The 18,276-nt window shown below is 43.6% G+C and overlaps 1 protein-coding gene across 1 annotated transcript in view; it reads right to left on the bottom strand.

Moving 5' to 3' along the window:
- Positions 1-12,991: 12,991 nt before the first annotated feature.
- ZBTB11 (zinc finger and BTB domain containing 11) overlaps positions 12,992-18,276 on the bottom strand; it is a 31,759-nt gene continuing 26,474 nt past the window's right edge. The window contains exons 9-11 of the mRNA XM_012476771.3: positions 16,344-16,502; positions 16,063-16,238; positions 12,992-15,519 (exon numbers count right to left, since the gene is read on the bottom strand). Coding sequence (XP_012332194.2) covers positions 15,002-15,519; positions 16,063-16,238; positions 16,344-16,502 — 853 coding nt within the window. The 3' untranslated portion in view covers positions 12,992-15,001. The remainder of the gene's footprint in view (positions 15,520-16,062; positions 16,239-16,343; positions 16,503-18,276) is intronic.

Here is an 18,276-nt window from a genome sequence, read left to right on the forward strand (position 1 = left end):
TTTAGGTTTTTTTTTAGAGATGCTGTCGAGTTTTTTTCCTTACATCAAGATTGCCTGACATCCTATGAAGGGATTGCTCAAGTTATATTAGTGGTTAAATAAAAATACTAACTTTTCATTTTGAAAAAACTTTAGACTTACAAAACATACTGTAAAAATATTACAAAGTTATTACAATACTATTATCTATTATACTACTTTTTGCTACTCTACAGACCTTCAGATTTGCCCCACTAATATACCCCTAGTCCAAGATCTTCACTGTCACTTTGTGGATTTTCATCCTTTTTTAGTCTCTTTTAATCTAGGACACTTCGATGTTTATCGTTCATGACCTTAGATCAAAGTAGAGGCCAATTATTTTTAAAAGATATCGCAAATATTAGGTTTGCCTAATGTTTCCTTATGATGATTAAATTCAGTTTATGCATTTATGCAATACCTCAATATTTTATTCCTGCTATAAGGATTCCAAAACTAAATTATGGTTGATATGAAACTTTGAATAGGTCAGTAGAAACTACAAAATAACCCATGTAACCATGACTGAAAATAAAGTATCTATTTTACCCTATGAGGAAAAAGATTATAACAAGAAGCTGAACAACTAAGTAATGCAAAGAAAGCGACATTCAGGGAATGCGAGTAATAGATAATTGGAATATTTGCAAACTCCGCCTCCTGGGTTCCAGCGATTCTCCTGTCTCAGCCTCCCAAGTAGCCGGGATTACAGGTGCAGACCACCCTGCCCAGCTAATTTTTGTATTTTTAGTGGAGATGGGGTTTCGCCTTGTTGGCGAGGCTGGCCTCGAACTCCTGACCTCAGGTGATTTCACCCGCCTCGGCCACCTGCTGGGATTATAGGCGTAAGCCACTGCACCTGGCCTCCCAGTTTTATTCCGTAGTTCTCTTCTACAATCAGGTGTACAGTTTATCCTGTAACTTGAAATTCCTCCCAAGTGCCTTTCACCTGAATCTCCATCATGCTTGGCTGTGCCCTTAGATTTATATACACTTTTTTTCTTGTTTGTATTTTTTTAGTCTTTAGATTTAAATATGTCCAAACTGTTTAAAAAAAAATTGAAGTTAGTCCTTTGGTAGTAGATTAGAATCTGTTTTACAGCCTGGTCCTCTCTTCAGGCAAAGTCTCTGTCAGGATTCTGGAGGTGGAGGTGGGGACAGTAGCAAGTTTCTGAGTGACAGCATTGCTTTGCAAGCTAAGCACAAGATGCAGCAGCCTGAGGTCCTCTTTGCTTTCCTCTCCTGGTGTGGAACCAGCACTTCACGAGCTTAAAGATGTCTCAGGGGCCAGGCGCGGTGGCTCACGCCTGTAATCCCAGCACTTTGGGAGGCCGAGGTGGGTGAATCACGAGGTCAAGAGATCGAAACCATCCCGGTCAACGTGGTGAAACCCCGTCTCTACTAAAAATACAAAAAATTAGCTGGGCCTGGTGGCGCGTGCCTGTAATCCCAGCTACTCGGGAGGCTGAGGCAGGAGAATTGCCTGAACCCAGGAGGCGGAGGTTGCGGTGAGCCGAGATTCGCGCCATTGCACTCCAGTCTGGGTAACAAGAGCGAAACTCCGTCTCAAAAAAAGAGAAAAAAAAACAGGAAGAGAATGGACTTACCATCCACTGTCAGTTACCTGACGCTCAGGGTCTGTGACAGTCCAGGGGCCTTCCAAGATGTTTGGGCAGCATCAGTCTTCAGCCGCCAAGACAAGGAACAGCGACGCGAGTCGGTCTGATTTTCAGTAGGGGCCCCGCACAGACGGGGCAGGGCTTAGGAGGAATTGCAGGCTGTGGGCGTTCCTCGGCCCAGTGGCCAGGGTTCTGATACTTGAAGCACGGTCTGGGAGGGGCGGCTGGACGCTGCAGTCTGTGCGCTTTGAAGTCTTTGTGAGCGGGTGGTGTGGCTGGGGTTTGTCTCACGACAGAGGCAAGTATTTGTAATTCTGAGACGCGCTGCCACTGGACAGCCTCTTCCCTATTACTGAACACCTTGAAAGCGGGGTTGATTAATTCCTGTTGTGAGGTTTGAGGGCCGGATTTTAATTTCTATAGCTTTTTTTTTTTTTTTTTTTTTTGAGACGGAGTTTCGCTCTTGTTACCCAGGCTGGAGTGCAATGGTGCGATCTCGGCTCACCGCAACCTCCGCCTCCTGGGTTCAGGCAATTCTCCTGCCTCAGCCTCCTGAGTACCTGGGATTACAGGCATGCGCCACCGTGCCCAGCTAATTTTTGTATTTTTAGTAGAGACGGGGTTTCACCATGTTGACCTGGATGGTCTCGATCTCTTGACCTCGTGATCCACCCGCCTTGGCCTCCCAAAGTGCTGGGATTATAAGCGTGAGCCACCGCGCCCGGCCAATTTCTATAGCTTTTTTAATGTCAGGGGCTGATTGGGTGATAAAATGCCTATTAAGCATTCTTCTAGGGTGAGCGTAGAAGTAAGGTTGACGTTTAAGTCACTCCAGGTGAGATTATAGGACTGGGTTAAGTATCGGAACTCTTATATATATTCAGTAGGGTGCGATGAAAAAGGAGCCTAACCATTGGTCGATTTGGGAAAGGTCGGATAAAGAGAGAGGCACGTGCACCCTAACTGTGCCTCTGGCTCCAGCCACCTCTCGCAGGGCGGAGGAGGTAGCCACAGGACTGAACTGTAAGCCAGACCGGCTGTGAGGTGGGAGGTGACAGGAGGGGCATGAGGAGGTGGGTTGTGGGCAGAGGAAGAGGAGGGAGGCTCTCGGGGTGGGGGCTTAGGGCCTGGATCAGGGTCTGGTTCAGTCAGGCGGGGAGAAGGAAGGTCGGAATGGTCAATGGACAAGGAGGATTCTGGGTCACCAGCAGACGCAGAAGGGGCAGATGGAAGGGAGAGAAGGAAAATTTGGGACGGGTTGCATTGAGAGCAGAGATTAGGGAGGGATTGGAGTATTAAAAAACTGCCTGGACGTCAGGCACTTCAGACCATTTATTTGCCCACTTGTTGACAAAAATTGTTTAGGTCTCACAGAATAGACAAATTGAAAGTGCCGTTTTCTGGCCATTTGGAACCACTGTCTCATTTGTATTGAGGCCAGGCTGTGTTACAGAAAAAATGAGACGTTTAGGTTTCAGATCTAGGTGACAGCTGAAGAGGTTTTAAGTTTTTTAGATGCAGGCTAGAGGCAAAGACAGAGGAATAGAGGGTGGAATATTGCGCAGAGCAAAGGAGGTAAGTTTAAGGAAAGTAGAGTGGAGACGAGGAGAAGGAGCGCGCAGCCCCCAGGGTTTTCAGTGGGCGTCCCTGACTGACTCCTGGGCTGTAACGTGGGCGAGTGATCAAGGCAGGTGTCCCCGTGATTGACCAGACACCAAGGAAAGACTGTTTTCCCGAGTCCATGACCGATGTCGGAGTTTTTGAGCGAGAGCGAGAGACTTGTCTTCTCTGTCTCTACATGGATAAAAAGTGTCTCCTTTGTCTCTACTAAAAGGAGAAAGATTTAAAGGAAAAGAGAGAGAAAGAGGGAAGAAACTTGTCTCCTCTTCCCTGAAGGAAAAGAGAGAGAAAGAGAAGGGACAGAGACTGCTCCCTGATCTGAAGGTGGCCAGAGAGCTGTTTGGCACGCTAAGTGTGAGCTGCTGGGCTGGTCTGGTGTCAAGGTCCTAGGCGAGTCTCTTCCCAGAAAGGCAGCAGGGACAGGGGGCTGGTCTCCCCAAAGGAGTCCCCTAACCCAGGTTTCATCACCAAATGTTGAAACATATGCTCTGAATGAAGAGACACCCCTAACAGGCTTTGTGTGAGCAACACGGCTGTTTATTCGCCTGGCTGCAGGCGAGCTGAGTCCAAAAAGAGAGTCAGTGGAGGGCGGTGGGTGAGGGGTTGGTTTTATAGGTTAGGTGTAGGCAGTGGAAAGTTACAGAAGTTACAGTTTAGGGCTAGGGCGGCTTTTACAAGCTGGCAGGAGGATATAGGGTCTGGAGTCACGCAGTTGACCAAGGTGGGTTACAAAGTCCAATGGCCTTATCAGTTGAGGCAGGAATAAAGAAAACAGAGAATGTCTCAAAGTTAATTAGGCGCCGCAGGGGTTGATCATTCTTCCTCTTTTCATGGTCTTCCAGTTACTTCAGATCTTCTGATTTTAGGAGGCCATCCAGCAGTGTACGTGCAGGTCATGGGGACTGCCATAGGCCATACTCGGCTTAGGGTACGGTCTGTGGTGCAGCCACTTAGCCTAAAAGACCATACAAAAACATTATACACAAAAATTCTGGATTATGAAGCTATTGAGGACTAAACTCTAATTTTTTATCTTGCCCAAGGTCCTGTGTAAGGGGTCTGGAGAGTCATTCCCTACAAATCAAATTCTCATCAGATGGGTTTTATTTAACCCTATAGATTGTGATTTACTTCCAACCTGACGGGCATAATATTACAAGAAAAGGAAGAAAATCAAAATATACTCCAAAACATGTTTCTTTGCTGTATTTTGAAATGGCTACAAAACTTCTTTGTGGGGGAAAATCTGCATCTGTAAAGAATCTCTATTAAGCTGGATCTTTTTCTTTCAGACGTTCCCAGTCCTAAGGAGATTAACTAAGATCTGATGAGAAACATTTGTCATGTCATCTGTTGTCTCTAAGGGCAGCCACCATAAGACTTCAGAAGAACTTTGGTCTCCACAATTTTTATCTTTTTTTTTTTTGAGATGGAATTTCGCTCTCGTTACCCAGGCTGGAGTGCAATGGCGCGATCTCGGCTCACCGCAACCTCCGCCTCCTGGATTCAGGCAATTCTCCTGCCTCAGCCTCCTGAGTAGCTGGGATTACAGGCATGCACCACCATGCCCAGCTAATTTTTTTGTATTTTTAGTAGAGACAGGGTTTCACCTTGTTGACCAGGATGGTCTCGGTCTCTTGACCTCATGATCCACCCGCCTCAGCCTCCCAAAGTGCTGGGATTACAGACGTGAGCCACCGCGCCCGGCCCTCTTTTTTTTTTTTTTTAAGACAGGGTTTCACCATGTTGGTCAGGCTGGTCCCGACCTCAGGTGATCCACCCGCCTTGGCCTCCAAAGTGTTTGGATTACGGGCGTGAGCCACCGCGCCCAGCCCACAATTTTTATCTTAACCTGAACATTCCTTCTATGAATCCCAGGTCTTTAGACAAACTCAATTGTCAACCAGAAAATGTTTAAAATCATGTATAGCCTTCAAGCCCCTGCTTTGAGTTGTCCTGTGTTTCTGGACCAAACCAATGTATTTCTTAAATGTGTTTGATTGATGTCTCATGCCTCTCTAAAATGTATAAAACCAAGCTGCACTCCAACCACGGGGCACACGTTCTCAGGACCTCCTGGGGGCTGTGTCATGGGCCATGGTTCCTCATATTTGGCTCAGAATAAATCTCTTCAAATATTTTACAGAGTTCGACTCTTTTTATTGACGATATAAATTCTCCCCAAATTGATTTATATTGTCAGTGCAATTCCAGTCAAATTCAAGTAGGTTTTTTGTTATGAAAATTGACAAAATAGGCCAGATGCAGCGGCTCATGCCTGTAATCCCAGCTCTTTGGGAGGCTGAGGGGGCGGATCACCTGAGGTCAGGAGCTGGAGACCACGCTAGCCAACATACTGAAAACCCCATCTCTACTAAAAATACAAAAATTAGCTGGGTATGGTGGCGGGCCCTTGTAAACCTACTTAGGAGGCGGAGGCAGGAGAATTGCTTGAACCTGTGAGGCAGACGTTTCAGTGAGCTGAGATCCCACCAAAAATTAACAATGTGATTCTTTTCTTTTCTCTTTTTGAGATGGAGTTTTACTCTCGTTGCCCAGGCTAAAGTGCAACGGTGTAATCTCGGCTCACTGCAACCTCTGCATCCCAGGTTCAAGTGATTCTCCTGTCTCAACCTCCCAAGTAGCTGGGATTACAGGCCCTCGCTACCATGCCCAGCTAATTTTTGTATTTTTAGTAGAGATGGAGTTTCGCCACGTTGGCCAGGCTGGTCTCAAACTCCTGACCTTAGGCGATTTACCCGCCTTGGCCATCCAAAGTGCTGGGATTACAGGAGTGAGTCACCGCTCCCAGCTGACAATGTGATTCTAAAATTCACATGGAATGAATACCCAAGACAAACTGCAATAACAATGTGGGAGGACTTACTCTACCAGATGTGGAAATTATCATAAACCTACATTAATGAAGGCAATGCGTTATTGGTGTAAGGATACAAAAATAGAGGGAAGAAGCAGAATAGAGTCTAGAATGAAACTTACATATGTATGTACCTAGATTCATGACAAAGATGACACTGCTGAGCCACGGTGAAATGTCAGTACGTTTAAAAAATTATGTGTGCACAATTGGGAAGCTATACTTAAAAAAAGAAGCTTGGCCTCTAGCTGTATTCAAGATGGATTATAGAGCTAAATATAGAAAGTAAGGCCAGCCTCATGCCTGTAATCCAAGCACTTTGGAGGCCAAGGCAGGCGGATCACCTGAGGTCGGGAGTTCAAGACCAGCCTGACCAACATGGTGAAACTCCATCTTAAAAAAAAAAAGAAAAAAAAAGTAAGGCCAGGTACGGTGCTTCACACCAGTAATACCAGCACTTTTGGAGGCTGAGGTGGGAGGATAACTTGAAATCAGGAGCTCAAGACCAGCTTAGACAACAAAAAGAGTTCCCCCATCTCCATGGAGGAAAAAAACAAATAAAAAAACAAACAAGCTGGGCTCGGTGGCTCATGTCTGTAATCCTAGCACTTTGGGAGGCTGAGATGGGGGAATCACCTGAGGTCAGGAGTTCAAGACCAGCCTGACCAATATGGTGAAACCCCATCTTTACAACAAACAAACAAACAAACAAACAAAACCAGCATTGGTGGTGTCTGTTGTCCCCAACTACTCGGAAGACTGAGATGAAAGGATCCCTAGAGTCCAGAAGTTCAAGGCTATGACTGAGCCACTGCACCCCATCCTGCATGACAGACCAAGACCCCATCTCAAAAAAAAAAAAAAAGAAGGTAAAATCGCTGCGCATGGTGGCTTATACCTATAATCCCAGCACTTTGGGAGGCCGAGGCGGGCGGATCACCTGAAGTCAGGAGTTCAAGACCAGCCTGGCCAATATGATGAAACTCTGATCTCCACTAAAATACAAAAATTAGCTGGGCATGGTGGAGGACACCTCTAGTCCCAAGCTACTCAGGAGGCTGAGGCACGAGAATCACCGAACCTGGGAGGCAAAGGTTGCAGCCAGCCAAGATCGTAGCACTGCACTCCAGCCTGGGCAACAACAAGGGAAACTGTCTCAAAAAAAAAGTAAAATTATCAAATGTATATATATATATTTTTTTTTTTTTTTTTTTTGAGACGGAGTTTCGCTCTTGTTACCCAGGCTGGAGTGCAGTGGCACGATCTCGGCTCACCGCAACCTCTGCCTCCTGGGTTCAGGCAATTCTCCTTCCTCAGCCTCCTGAGTAGCTAGGATTACAGGCACGTGCCACCATGCCCAGCTAATTTTTTGTATTTTTAGTAGAGACAGGGTTTCACCATGTTGACCAGGATGGTCTCGATCTCTTGACCTTGTGATCCACCCGCCTCGGCCTCCCAAAGTGCTGGGATTACAGGCTTGAGCCACCGCGCCCGGCTCAAATGTATATTTTTAACTTTTTTGACACAGTGTCACTCTGTCACCCAGGATGGAGTGCAGTGGCATGACCTCAGTTCACTGCAACCTTCAGCTCCTGGGTTCAAGCATTCTCCTGCCTCAGCCTCCCAAGTAGCTGGGATTACAGCATGTGCCAACACGTCTGGCTAATTTTTGTATTTTTGGTAGAGACAGGTTTCACCATTTTGGCCAGGCTGGTCTTGAGCTCCTGACCTCAAGTGATCTGCCTGCTTCGGCTTCCCAAAGTGCTGGGATTACAGGCATGAGCCACTGCACCTGGCATACATTTTTCTTTTCTTTTCTTTTCTTTCTTTCTCTTTTTTTTTTTTTTTTTTGAGATGGAGTCTAGCTCTGTTGCCCAGGCTGGAGTACAGTGGTGCAATCTTGGTTCACCACAACCTCCGCCTCCTGGGTTCAAGCAATTCTCCTGCCTCAGCCTCTGGAGTAGCTGGAACTATAGGTGTATGCCACCGTGCCCAGCTAATTTTTGTATTTTTAGTAGAGACGGGGTTTCACTATGTTGGCCGGGCTGGCGTCCAACTCCTGACCTCGTGATCTGCTCACCTTGGCCTCCCAAAGTGATGGCAATACAGGTGTGAGCCTGGGTGCTGCCCATAAAATTTTTAAAAGGTAAAATAAGGAAATGTAATGACCTTCTGACAGGGAAAAGTCTGTAAAAACATAGACTTATAAATTGGGTGACGTTAAAATCAAGGACATTCATGAGAAGATACCATTAAGACAATATAAAGACAAGCTCTGAAGTAGAAGATGGAATTTGCAAAGCATAATAAATGACAAACAGTTTGCATTCAGGAGAAAAAGATACACAATCCCATTGGAAAGTGGGTAAGATATTAAGAAATAATTACTGGCCGGGCTCAGTGACTCACACCTGTAATCCCAGCATTTTGGGAGGCCGAGGCAGGCAGATTACCTGATTTCAGGCATTCAAGACCAGTCGGGCCAACATGGTGAAACCCTGTCTCCACTAAAATACAGAAAACATTAACCAGGCATGATGGCAGGTGCCTATAATCCCAACTACTTGCAAGGCTGAGGCAGGAGAATCACTTAAACCCGAGAGGTGGAGGTTGCAGTGAGCGGAGATCGTGCCATTGCACTCCAGCCTGGGAAACAGAGTGAGTGAGACTCTGAGTCAAAACAAACAAACACAAAAAACCAAAACCAAAGAAAAAAAGAAATAATTACTTCACAAAAAGGATATCTGAATGGTCGATACGATTTGAGTGTGTCTCCACCCAAATCTCATGTCAAATTATAATCTTCAATGTTGGAGGTGGGGCGTGGTGGGAGGTGATTGGAGTATGGGGGTGGATTTCCTCCTTTAGTGCTATTCTCTTGATAGAGTTCTCACAAGATCCTGTTGTTTAAAAGTGTGTGGTACCTCCCCACCCTCTCTCCCTCCTGCTTCAGCCATGTAAGACACGCCTGCTTCTCCTTTGACTTCCGCCATGATTGCAAGTTTCCTGAGGTCTCCCCAGCCATGCTTTCTGCACAGTCTTTGGAACTGTGAGCCAATTAAACCTTTTTATAATAAATTACCTAATCTCAGGTATTTCCTTTTCTTTTTTATTCTTTTTTTTGTTTGTTTTTGTTTTTGTTTTTTTTGAGACGGAGTTTCGCTCTTGTTGCCCAAGCTGGAGTGCGATGGCGCGATCTCGGCTCACCGCAACCTCCGCCCCCTGGGTTCAGGCGATTCTCCTGCCTCAGCCTCCTGAGTAGCTGGGATTACAGGCACACGCCACCGTGCCCAGCTAATTTTTTGTATTATTTAGTAGAGACGGGGTTTCACCATGTTGACCGGGATGGCCTCGATCTCTTGACCTCGTGATCCACCCGCCTCAGCCTCCCAAAGTGCTGGGATTACAGGCGTGAGCCACCGCGCCCGGCAATTCTTTTTTTTTTGAGACAGAGTCTCGGTCTGTCGCCCAGGCTGGAGCGCAGTGGCACAATCTCAGCTCACAGCAACGTCTCCCTCCCGGGTTCAAGCAATTCTGCTGCCTCAACCTCCCGAGTAGCTGGGATTACAGGTACGCGCCACCACACCTGGCTAATTTCTGTATTTTTAGTAGAGACAGGGTTTCACCATGTTGGCCAGGCTAGTCTCAAACTCCTGACCTCAGGTGATCCACTGCCTTGGCCTCCCAAAGTGCTGACATTACAGGTGTGAGCCACGGCGCCCAGCTGAACACATTATAAAAGTTGAACATTTGTAACCATCTGACTGGTTCTTTCTGTGCACTGCAAAAACAAAATAAATTCATCTCCTTGTAGTAAAGAGTTTAATTGATATAAGGCCACCCATGCCACCACCTGGGAGACAGAGTTACTACTTCATTCAATCTCCTTGAAGGCTCATAAGTTAGAGATTTTTCTATTTTTTTCTTTTGTTTTTTTTTGAGATGGAGTCTCGCTCTTCAACTAAGCTGGAGTGCAATGGTGCGATCTTGGCTCACTTCAACCTCCGCCTCCCAGGTTCACGCGATTCTTCTGCCTCAGCCTCCTGAGTAGCTGGGGCTACAGGCGTGTGCCACCATGTCCAGCTAATTTTTTTGTGTTTTTAGTAGAGACAGGGTTTCACCATATTGTCCAGGCTGGTCTCGAATTCCTGACATCGTGATCCACCTGCCTTGGCTTCCCAAAGTGCTGGCCAAGGTTAGAGATTTTTCAAAGGCAGTTTGGGGAAAGGGGTAGGGGTTGCTAAGCTATGGGCGCTGATTCGATGGTTTGGAGGTGAAATCACAGGGAGTGAAGTTGTCCTTTTGCCCTGAGTCACTTGTGGCTGGAGCCACGGGAGGGTTGTTGGGTCCAGATGAAGCCATTGGGATGAGACATGCACAAAAACCTGAAAAGATAGCTCAGAACGCCAGTTTCAGGTTTATTTCTGAGGCAGAGTCTCGCTCTGTCGCCCAGGTTGGAGTGCAGTGGCACGATCTCCACTCACTGCAACCTCAACCTCCTGGGTTCAAACGATTCTCCTGCCTCAGCCTCCCGAGTAGCTGGGACTACAAGCACACATCACCATGCCCAGCTAATTTTTGTATTTTTAGTAGAGACGGGGTTTCACCATGTTGGTCGGGCTGGTCTCGAACTCCTGATTTCAAGTGGTCTGCCTGCCTTGGCCTCCCAAAGTACTGGGATTACAGGCATGAGCCACTGCACCCGGCCCATAATTTTTTTTTTGAAATGGAGTCTCCCTCTGTTGCCCAGGCTGGAGTGCAGTGGTGCGAACTCAGCTCACTGGAACCTCTGCCTCCTGGGTTCAAGCAATTCTCCTGCCTCAGGCTCCCGAGTAGCTGGAATTACAGGAGTGCTACCAGGCCCAGCCAATTTTTTTTTTTTTTTTTTCAGAGGGAGTCTCACTCTGTCATTCAAGCTGGAGTACAGTGGCACGATCTTGGCTCATTGCAACCTCTGCCTCCCAGGTTCAAATGATGTTCCTGCCTCAGCCTCCCTAGTAGTTGGGATTATAGGCACCTGCCACTATACCCAGCTAATTTTTTTGTATTTTTAGTAGAGATGGGGTTTCGCCATGTTGGCCAGGCTGGTCTTCTGACCTCAAGTGATGCACTCACCTCAGCCTCCCAAAGTGTTGACATTACAGGCCTGAGCCACCGCACCTGGCTCAATAAGAATTTTAAATGAACATATGAATAAAATCAGCAAAGTAAGTTGAATGGAAATGGGAAGCAGAAATAAGCATCTATGAAGAAACAAGTGGAAATTCTAGCATAAAAATATAATGTTTGAAAAAACAAAAACAACAAAAAAACTATATAATTTTTGAAATGAAGAATTCAATAGCTAATTGAATAAAAACAATTAAAAATCAGGTCAAGGGACTCTCATAGGTTATCAGGAAGGGAGAAGAAGATGGAGAGAATGACATACAAAGGTGCTGAGGGTGAAAATAAAACTGCCAAAATATGATGAATGGGAAGGAAGACTGCTAAAATACGACACCCCAAGGAAGAAGAGAGTAACTAGAGGGTAAAAATATTTTTAGAAACAACACGACGCCGGGCGCGGTGGCTCACGCCTGTAATCCCAGCACTTTGGGAGGCCGAGGCGGGTGGATCACGAGGTCAAGAGATCGAGACCATCCTGGTCAACATGGTGAAACCCCGTCTTTACTAAAAATACAAAAAAAAAAAAAAAATTAGCTGGGCATGGTGGCGCGTGCCTGTAATCCCAGCTACTCAGGAGGTTGAGGCAGGAGAATTGCCTGAACCCAGGAGGCAGAGGTTGCGGTGAGCCGAGATCGCGCCATTGCACTCCAGGCTGGGTAACAAGAGCGAAACTCCGTCTCAAAAAAAAAAAAAAACTGTGCTGAATTTTTGGAACCTTAACATTTGTTTCTACATGAGATTTATATAATTCCACACATTTAAATTATTCAAAGCTGATGGCTGATGGCACAATATTTAATTTTATGGCAAGATTATAAAACAGGAGAGTTCCCTGACACCCTCACAGGACATGCCATGGCGGTATGGCTCATCTATTCAGCCAAACCTCTTACAGAAGGGGGAGCACACAGACTGGGCAAGTGCAGGAGCTGGATTGAGCGCTTTTGAGCTCTGGCCCCATAGTAGCGTCTGGTTGGGGGTGCCTGCGACTCCTGAAGCCCCAGTGGGCATGTTACAGTGCTCCTTTAGCACTGCTGTCCACAGATGGCTTAAGTGTTAACCAGCTCAGTGCCCTCTTGGTATCTGGGTTCTTGTCTGGCATCCAGGAAGAATCAGGTCACATGGACAAATTGAAGGATGGTAAATGCAGGGGATTTTATTGCCGGATAATGGTGGCTCTCAGCGGGGTGGATGGAGAGCTGGAAAGGGGATGGAGTGGGAAGATCATCGTCCCCTGGAGTTCAGCCACCCCATGGCTGATCTCTCCCACCATCCCCAGCTGAACTCCTTTCAACGTTTAGATGCTCCTTCTCTTCTCTCCTTCTCTGCTGCGTTGCTCTTCTGCTCATGGAGCCTGGGGTTTAGGGTTTATATGGGTACAGGATCGGGGGCTGTGGTGGACCACAAAGCAGCATTTGGGCGTGAAAACAGGAATGCTTGTTCCCATTTAGGGCTGTGGGTTTTCCAGGCCTTTGCTGGGGAACTGCCCCCTTCTACCCATTATGTCCTTGCCTCCTGTCCATATCAATTATATTTAAGAGTAAGAAGTTTTAATATTAAGTGTTCCTCCGATTGTTATTTTTTCATGTTTGATTTCCTTTCCATTTTAAAATAAATTAACTTAATAACATCAGGTAACAACTGACTTATGAATTGAAAATAGTGACAAGCCCAACTCCAAAGCTCATGCTTTTAAACAAGATTCAACATCTTTTATTTACATATTTATGACATACATTAATGGTCATATACAATTTTTAAACTAAATTTAATAACAACAGTGAGGATGGAACATAAAAGCCACAATTCCAAATTTTCGACAGGTTGAAATGCCTTTTCACCAACTGAAAGATAAATGAGCAGCCATTATAAAGTTATGGGCTATATGTCAATTCACTTCTTGAAATTGAAAGTCAGCCACACAGCTGTTAAAACAATGAAAAATTTGCAAATGCAAATATATAATGCATGCACAGCTATCACATTTATTCTTTATTCTTAAAGCCATTTTTAAAGTAAACTGGGAGAGGCATCATAATAATATATGTACATCAAGGCACATTCTTTTCTTGTGCTTTAGGAATGATTTACATGTGATCTGCTTATATCTTAATTTTACTTTATAACAGCTTCTAATACTTAAAGGCTTAATTTTTAACAATTATACTTTGAGTGGTAGTTCCCCAGAGAGAAATGTGGCATCCCCATGGTTATTTTCAAAGTCAGAAAATTGGATAGCGGAGGTGGGATTTAAAAATCAAATATATGAATTAATATAATTTAGTTTTCAGGTAACCTTTAAAAATAATTTATCTTCAGTCTGGGCATGGTGGCTTACACCTGTAATCCCAGCACTTTGGGAGGCTGAGACGGGCAGATCACCTGAGGTCAGGAGTTTGAGACCAGCCTGACCAACATGGAGAAACCCCATCTCTACCAGAAATACAAAATTAGTTGGGCATGGTGGCACATGCTGTAATCCCAGCTATTCGGGAGGCTGAGGCAGGAGAATCGCTTGAACCCAGGAGGCAGAGGTTATGGTGAGCTGAGATTGTGCTACTGTACTCCAGCCTGGGCAACAAGAGCAAAACTTCATCTCATCAGAAAAAAATTTACCTTTAACAATTTAGTGAAATTGTAATCAATTAATTTCTTCAAGTATTATACTATGAGGGCTGCACTGAATAATGTTCAATATTCTGAAATTATCTGACAGTTACATGGTATCCACAGAGCTGCTGTGAATTTCTATATTGCTATCCGATTTCTCAACTGCAGTTTTTCAACCAAATTAAACAAACATGATACAAAAGCTGAAAACATACCAAACCTAGCTCATCAACTTGTTCGTTCTTTGCAAAGAATGAGATTTTTTTTCCCCCATTAATTGTCCTATGTTAACAAGGAGAATTTTTCCATCAACAGTGTTTAATAACAGTTTTCTTTTCTCATGGTCAATTTACTTGCCTTGAAGAGACAGTATAATAAGCATTTCATGCATTTTAATGGCATTTGAAAAATTAGCTATTCATTTATGGGTTCCCCATATAGATAAATATATTGTGCAAACTTGATTACAACATGTAACTCATTAAGTGCTTTAAAACAGAATAAAGAATCCCTGACTTAAAAGGGGATAAAATAAATAGTCAAGAATCACAGATCTAAAGCATTTAAAAGTAATATACCTATGCATCCTATTGAAATGCTTTATATTAGAATTTTCTTTTTAATCCATAAACAGGGCAAATAAATCACAGAATTCTATATTTTGAGAATAAAACAGAAGAAAAGCCAACTGGTGCAGCCTTTTAAATGCAAAATGTGTAACAATGTCAAATGCAAATGAAACTGTACAGTTTTAAATTCAGTACAGTCATTTATAAACATTAATTCATAAAAGGTGTACCGTGATAAACCATTGCCATCAAATATTAGGTTAGTGCAAAAGTCATTAATCAGTCAATTAGAAAAGTAATTACACCAACCTAATAGATTTGTTTTCAATTCCTTTACACTAAATGGACTTTTCTATAGAACCCATCGGCCGGACAGAATATTTGGAAATGTTATGTTACCAAACAGCCCAGAGCTTTGATATGTAAACTCCAGGCACATAGTCACAAAGAACTGTAAACAAATGTTCTGTGAGTTCAGTGTACAAGAGATGTTACTTTTTATCTTCATAACATATTCATTCTCCTTCTGAAATATGTGCTACCTCTACTTTAACAGTTTGAATAGCTTCTGCAACTTCAGATAGCTTCTGTCCTTGCTGTTGTGCCAATACATAATTAACCACTTGCATTATACTTTGGTCAGAAAGTGTAGACACCGATGGATACTCTTCGGTAGCTGCAACAGCTTCCAGAGCTTCCATAGTTTCTCCTGTCACTACTACAGTCTCAAGTTCTTGAGGGCCACTGCTTTCTTGTTCCTGCATGTCTGCTGTTAAGATGCTAACAGCATGTGCCACCTGAGTTCCTTGGTTATGAAACTGAAGGGTGTCTTTTTCCAGCATAATTTTGCAAGGCACATAGTCTCTGTGGAATTTAGTCATATGTTTACGGAGTGTTCGAGCATCTATGTAGGCTTCACTACATACGGGACAGACGTAGGGCCGTTCACCTGTATGTGTTCTGACGTGGCGTTTTAGAGATCGGGCATCAGCCCAAGCGACTCCACATGTTAAGCACTCAAATGGCTTAACTCCTAAAAAAATAAAAAATAAAAAAAGCATGTGTAGTGAGGTGCAAGTACCGAAATACATTTAAACTGCCTGCCAAATTTCCTTTTATTAAAAAGTACAGTAGATAAGCCTTTCTGTCTTGACTATGGCAATGTTTTATTTAGGCCCTAATGGTTTTCCTTAGAATAAACAAGATTCTAAACTATAAATCTCTCTAAAGATCTTTCTATGGACAGATGTGATTGAGAGACAAATTTTAGTTTCTTTGCATGATCTCATTTATTCCTTCATTCCTACACAGCAATCCTATAACCCTAGGATAATAAAAAAGAGGCTTCAAATAGTTTAGTTCAGCATAACAATGTTGATATGGAATTCAGTTCACTAAAATAGGAATCTGTTTGTATACACAATAATAGGTACTCAGGTTGAGGATCACTCTGTCATTTGAATAAAGATATAAAATTAATCTCTTACCAAGGAAGGTGAAACAGCCGGCAAAAGGAGAATCACTACTGGATTGGCTTTTATTCTATTTAGATACATATAATACAAAGCATAGATACCTTCATGGTTGTTCATGTGTCTCCTATACTCTCTTAGCTGAGTGAATTTTCTTCCACATTTCTCACACACCCGTTCCAGGTTTTGCTTTGCTCTTCCTTTTTTCCCATGGGTAGCTTTCTTTACATGCCTTCTGAACAAAGCTTTTTCATAAAATTCTTTGCCACATATATTACACCTAAAATAGGGGAAAAGACCGAATTATTTTGTCCAAAGCAGCAACAGCCATAACAATCCGAGAACATACATGTATCAAGTTCAGCTCCTTCTCGAATTTACCCACCTATAAGGCTCAGTGACAGAATGAGACTTCACATGAGAATACCAATCTTTCTTCCAACTATAGCACTTATCACAAAATTGGCACTGGAATGGCTTCACACCAAGATGTTTGTTCATGTGCTGGCGAAGATCTCTAGCTTCAAAGAAACTTTTTTCACATCTGCAATAAAGTTCAGTTACCCAAATGTATAATCTTATTCCTTTAAAACAAGTTTCTAAGAACTCAGTAACTATTTTTAGTTTTTTAGAACTTCAAAAGATGATCTCAGCCTAAAAGAATTCCCTAATTTTCCAATCTTGCATAAAGGCTACAGGGTTTCAGGTTCTTTTTATCCTAAGACCACTAGAAATGTTTTAGCAAGAATCGTGCATGTTCTCAAGTTATTACAGAGGAAATTTATTATTCTCTTTCTCCCCTAACTGACCCCACTTTGAGATCCCTATTCAACCCTCTAATTCTCAGTCCATGTGTTGAGGGTAGGCTTTACCTTTGACCCTAGGGAGAGAGCAACGACTTGGGCCTAAGTCAGCCACAGCAGAGCATTCCCTTACAGTGATTGACTCAGGGTTGACGGACTTAACTTGATGTAACTGGAGTAACCCTCAGGGCTGATGGAACTACCAGAGACAAAGTTTGACAATTTGGGATTTGAGAGGATGTGAAACTGAAACCACTGCCACTGCCACTGTCCTTTGAGGATGTGAGACTGAAACCACTGCCATCATCCATATGGTGCCTCTGAGAAAACAAGCGCTAATGAATTTGAATACAGTTTACATTAAACCACTCAGACTCCTAGACTTTACACTTAATTCAAGCCTGTTTTGGTTGGGTGTACTTTCACTTACAACTGAAAATGTACTGATGACAAACTATCTTTGTTTCAAAATAAGACTAATTAGAATAACATCAACAAATATGGCAAGTAGGAAACTCCAAAAGCCCATCTCTCCATAAAAGCAGAGGATAAACTAGCAAACTGTCAGAATCAACTTCACCAGGAACTCTAGACACTAATTAAAAGCTTATACTGACCAGGCAAATGTTTAATAAAGAAAAAATTACTGAATCCCTGTAAGAGAGCTTTCTGATATACCCCTGAACCTAAAATAAAAGTTAAAAAAAAAGAGAGAGAGAGCTTCCTAGCTTTTTTTTTCCCCAAGAGACAGGGTCTTGCTATGTTGCCTCCCCAGACTAGTTTTGAATTTCTGGCCTTAAGCAATCCTCCCATCTCTGTCTCCTGAAGTGCTGGGATTACAGGCATGAGCCACTGTACCCACTCTAAAATGATTTTTGCTTTTTAGGTGAGTCTCACTCTGTCACCCAGGATGGAGTGCAGTGGTTCAATCTTGGCTCACTGCAACCTCCATCTCTCGGGTTTGTGATTCTCCTACCTCAGCCTCCCAAGAAGCTGGGACTACAGGCATGCGCCACCACGACTGGCTGATTTTTGTATTTTTAGTAGAGACAGGGTTTCACCATGTTGGCCAGGCTGGTCTCGAATTTCTGACTTCAGATGATCCTCCCGCCCTGGCCTCCCAAAGTGCTGGGATTACAGGCTTGAGCTGTTGTTGCTTGGCTCTATTAATTCTATGCTATATGAATTTTACCTTGATTATAACAGAGATTTTAGGAGGCTCTGGAAATGTAGACAAGTAGGGGAAAGAAACTGGCTGCTAGTGAGACCCTTCTTTCCACAGTCCCCACCTCCAGGTAGTACATTTGAAAATCTCCTTAAATCACTTTAAATGAGTGATTTGTATGGCTTATAATTTACATCACAAAGATGTTTAAAAATAGTAACACTTAGGCGAGGAAAAAAAGGACTTTAAAATCAAGAGGAAACTGAAGTTACAGTTTAATATCATCTTCAAAATTTTTTTGAAACCTGAGTAAAAACATAATTAAATTAATTGAATGCCTCACATATTGA

This window comes from Aotus nancymaae, unplaced genomic scaffold (assembly GCF_030222135.1).
Source record: "Aotus nancymaae isolate 86718 unplaced genomic scaffold, 86718_ANA_hifiasm-v0.15.2.pri h1tg000011l, whole genome shotgun sequence".
Classification (NCBI taxonomy): domain Eukaryota; kingdom Metazoa; phylum Chordata; class Mammalia; order Primates; family Aotidae; genus Aotus; species Aotus nancymaae.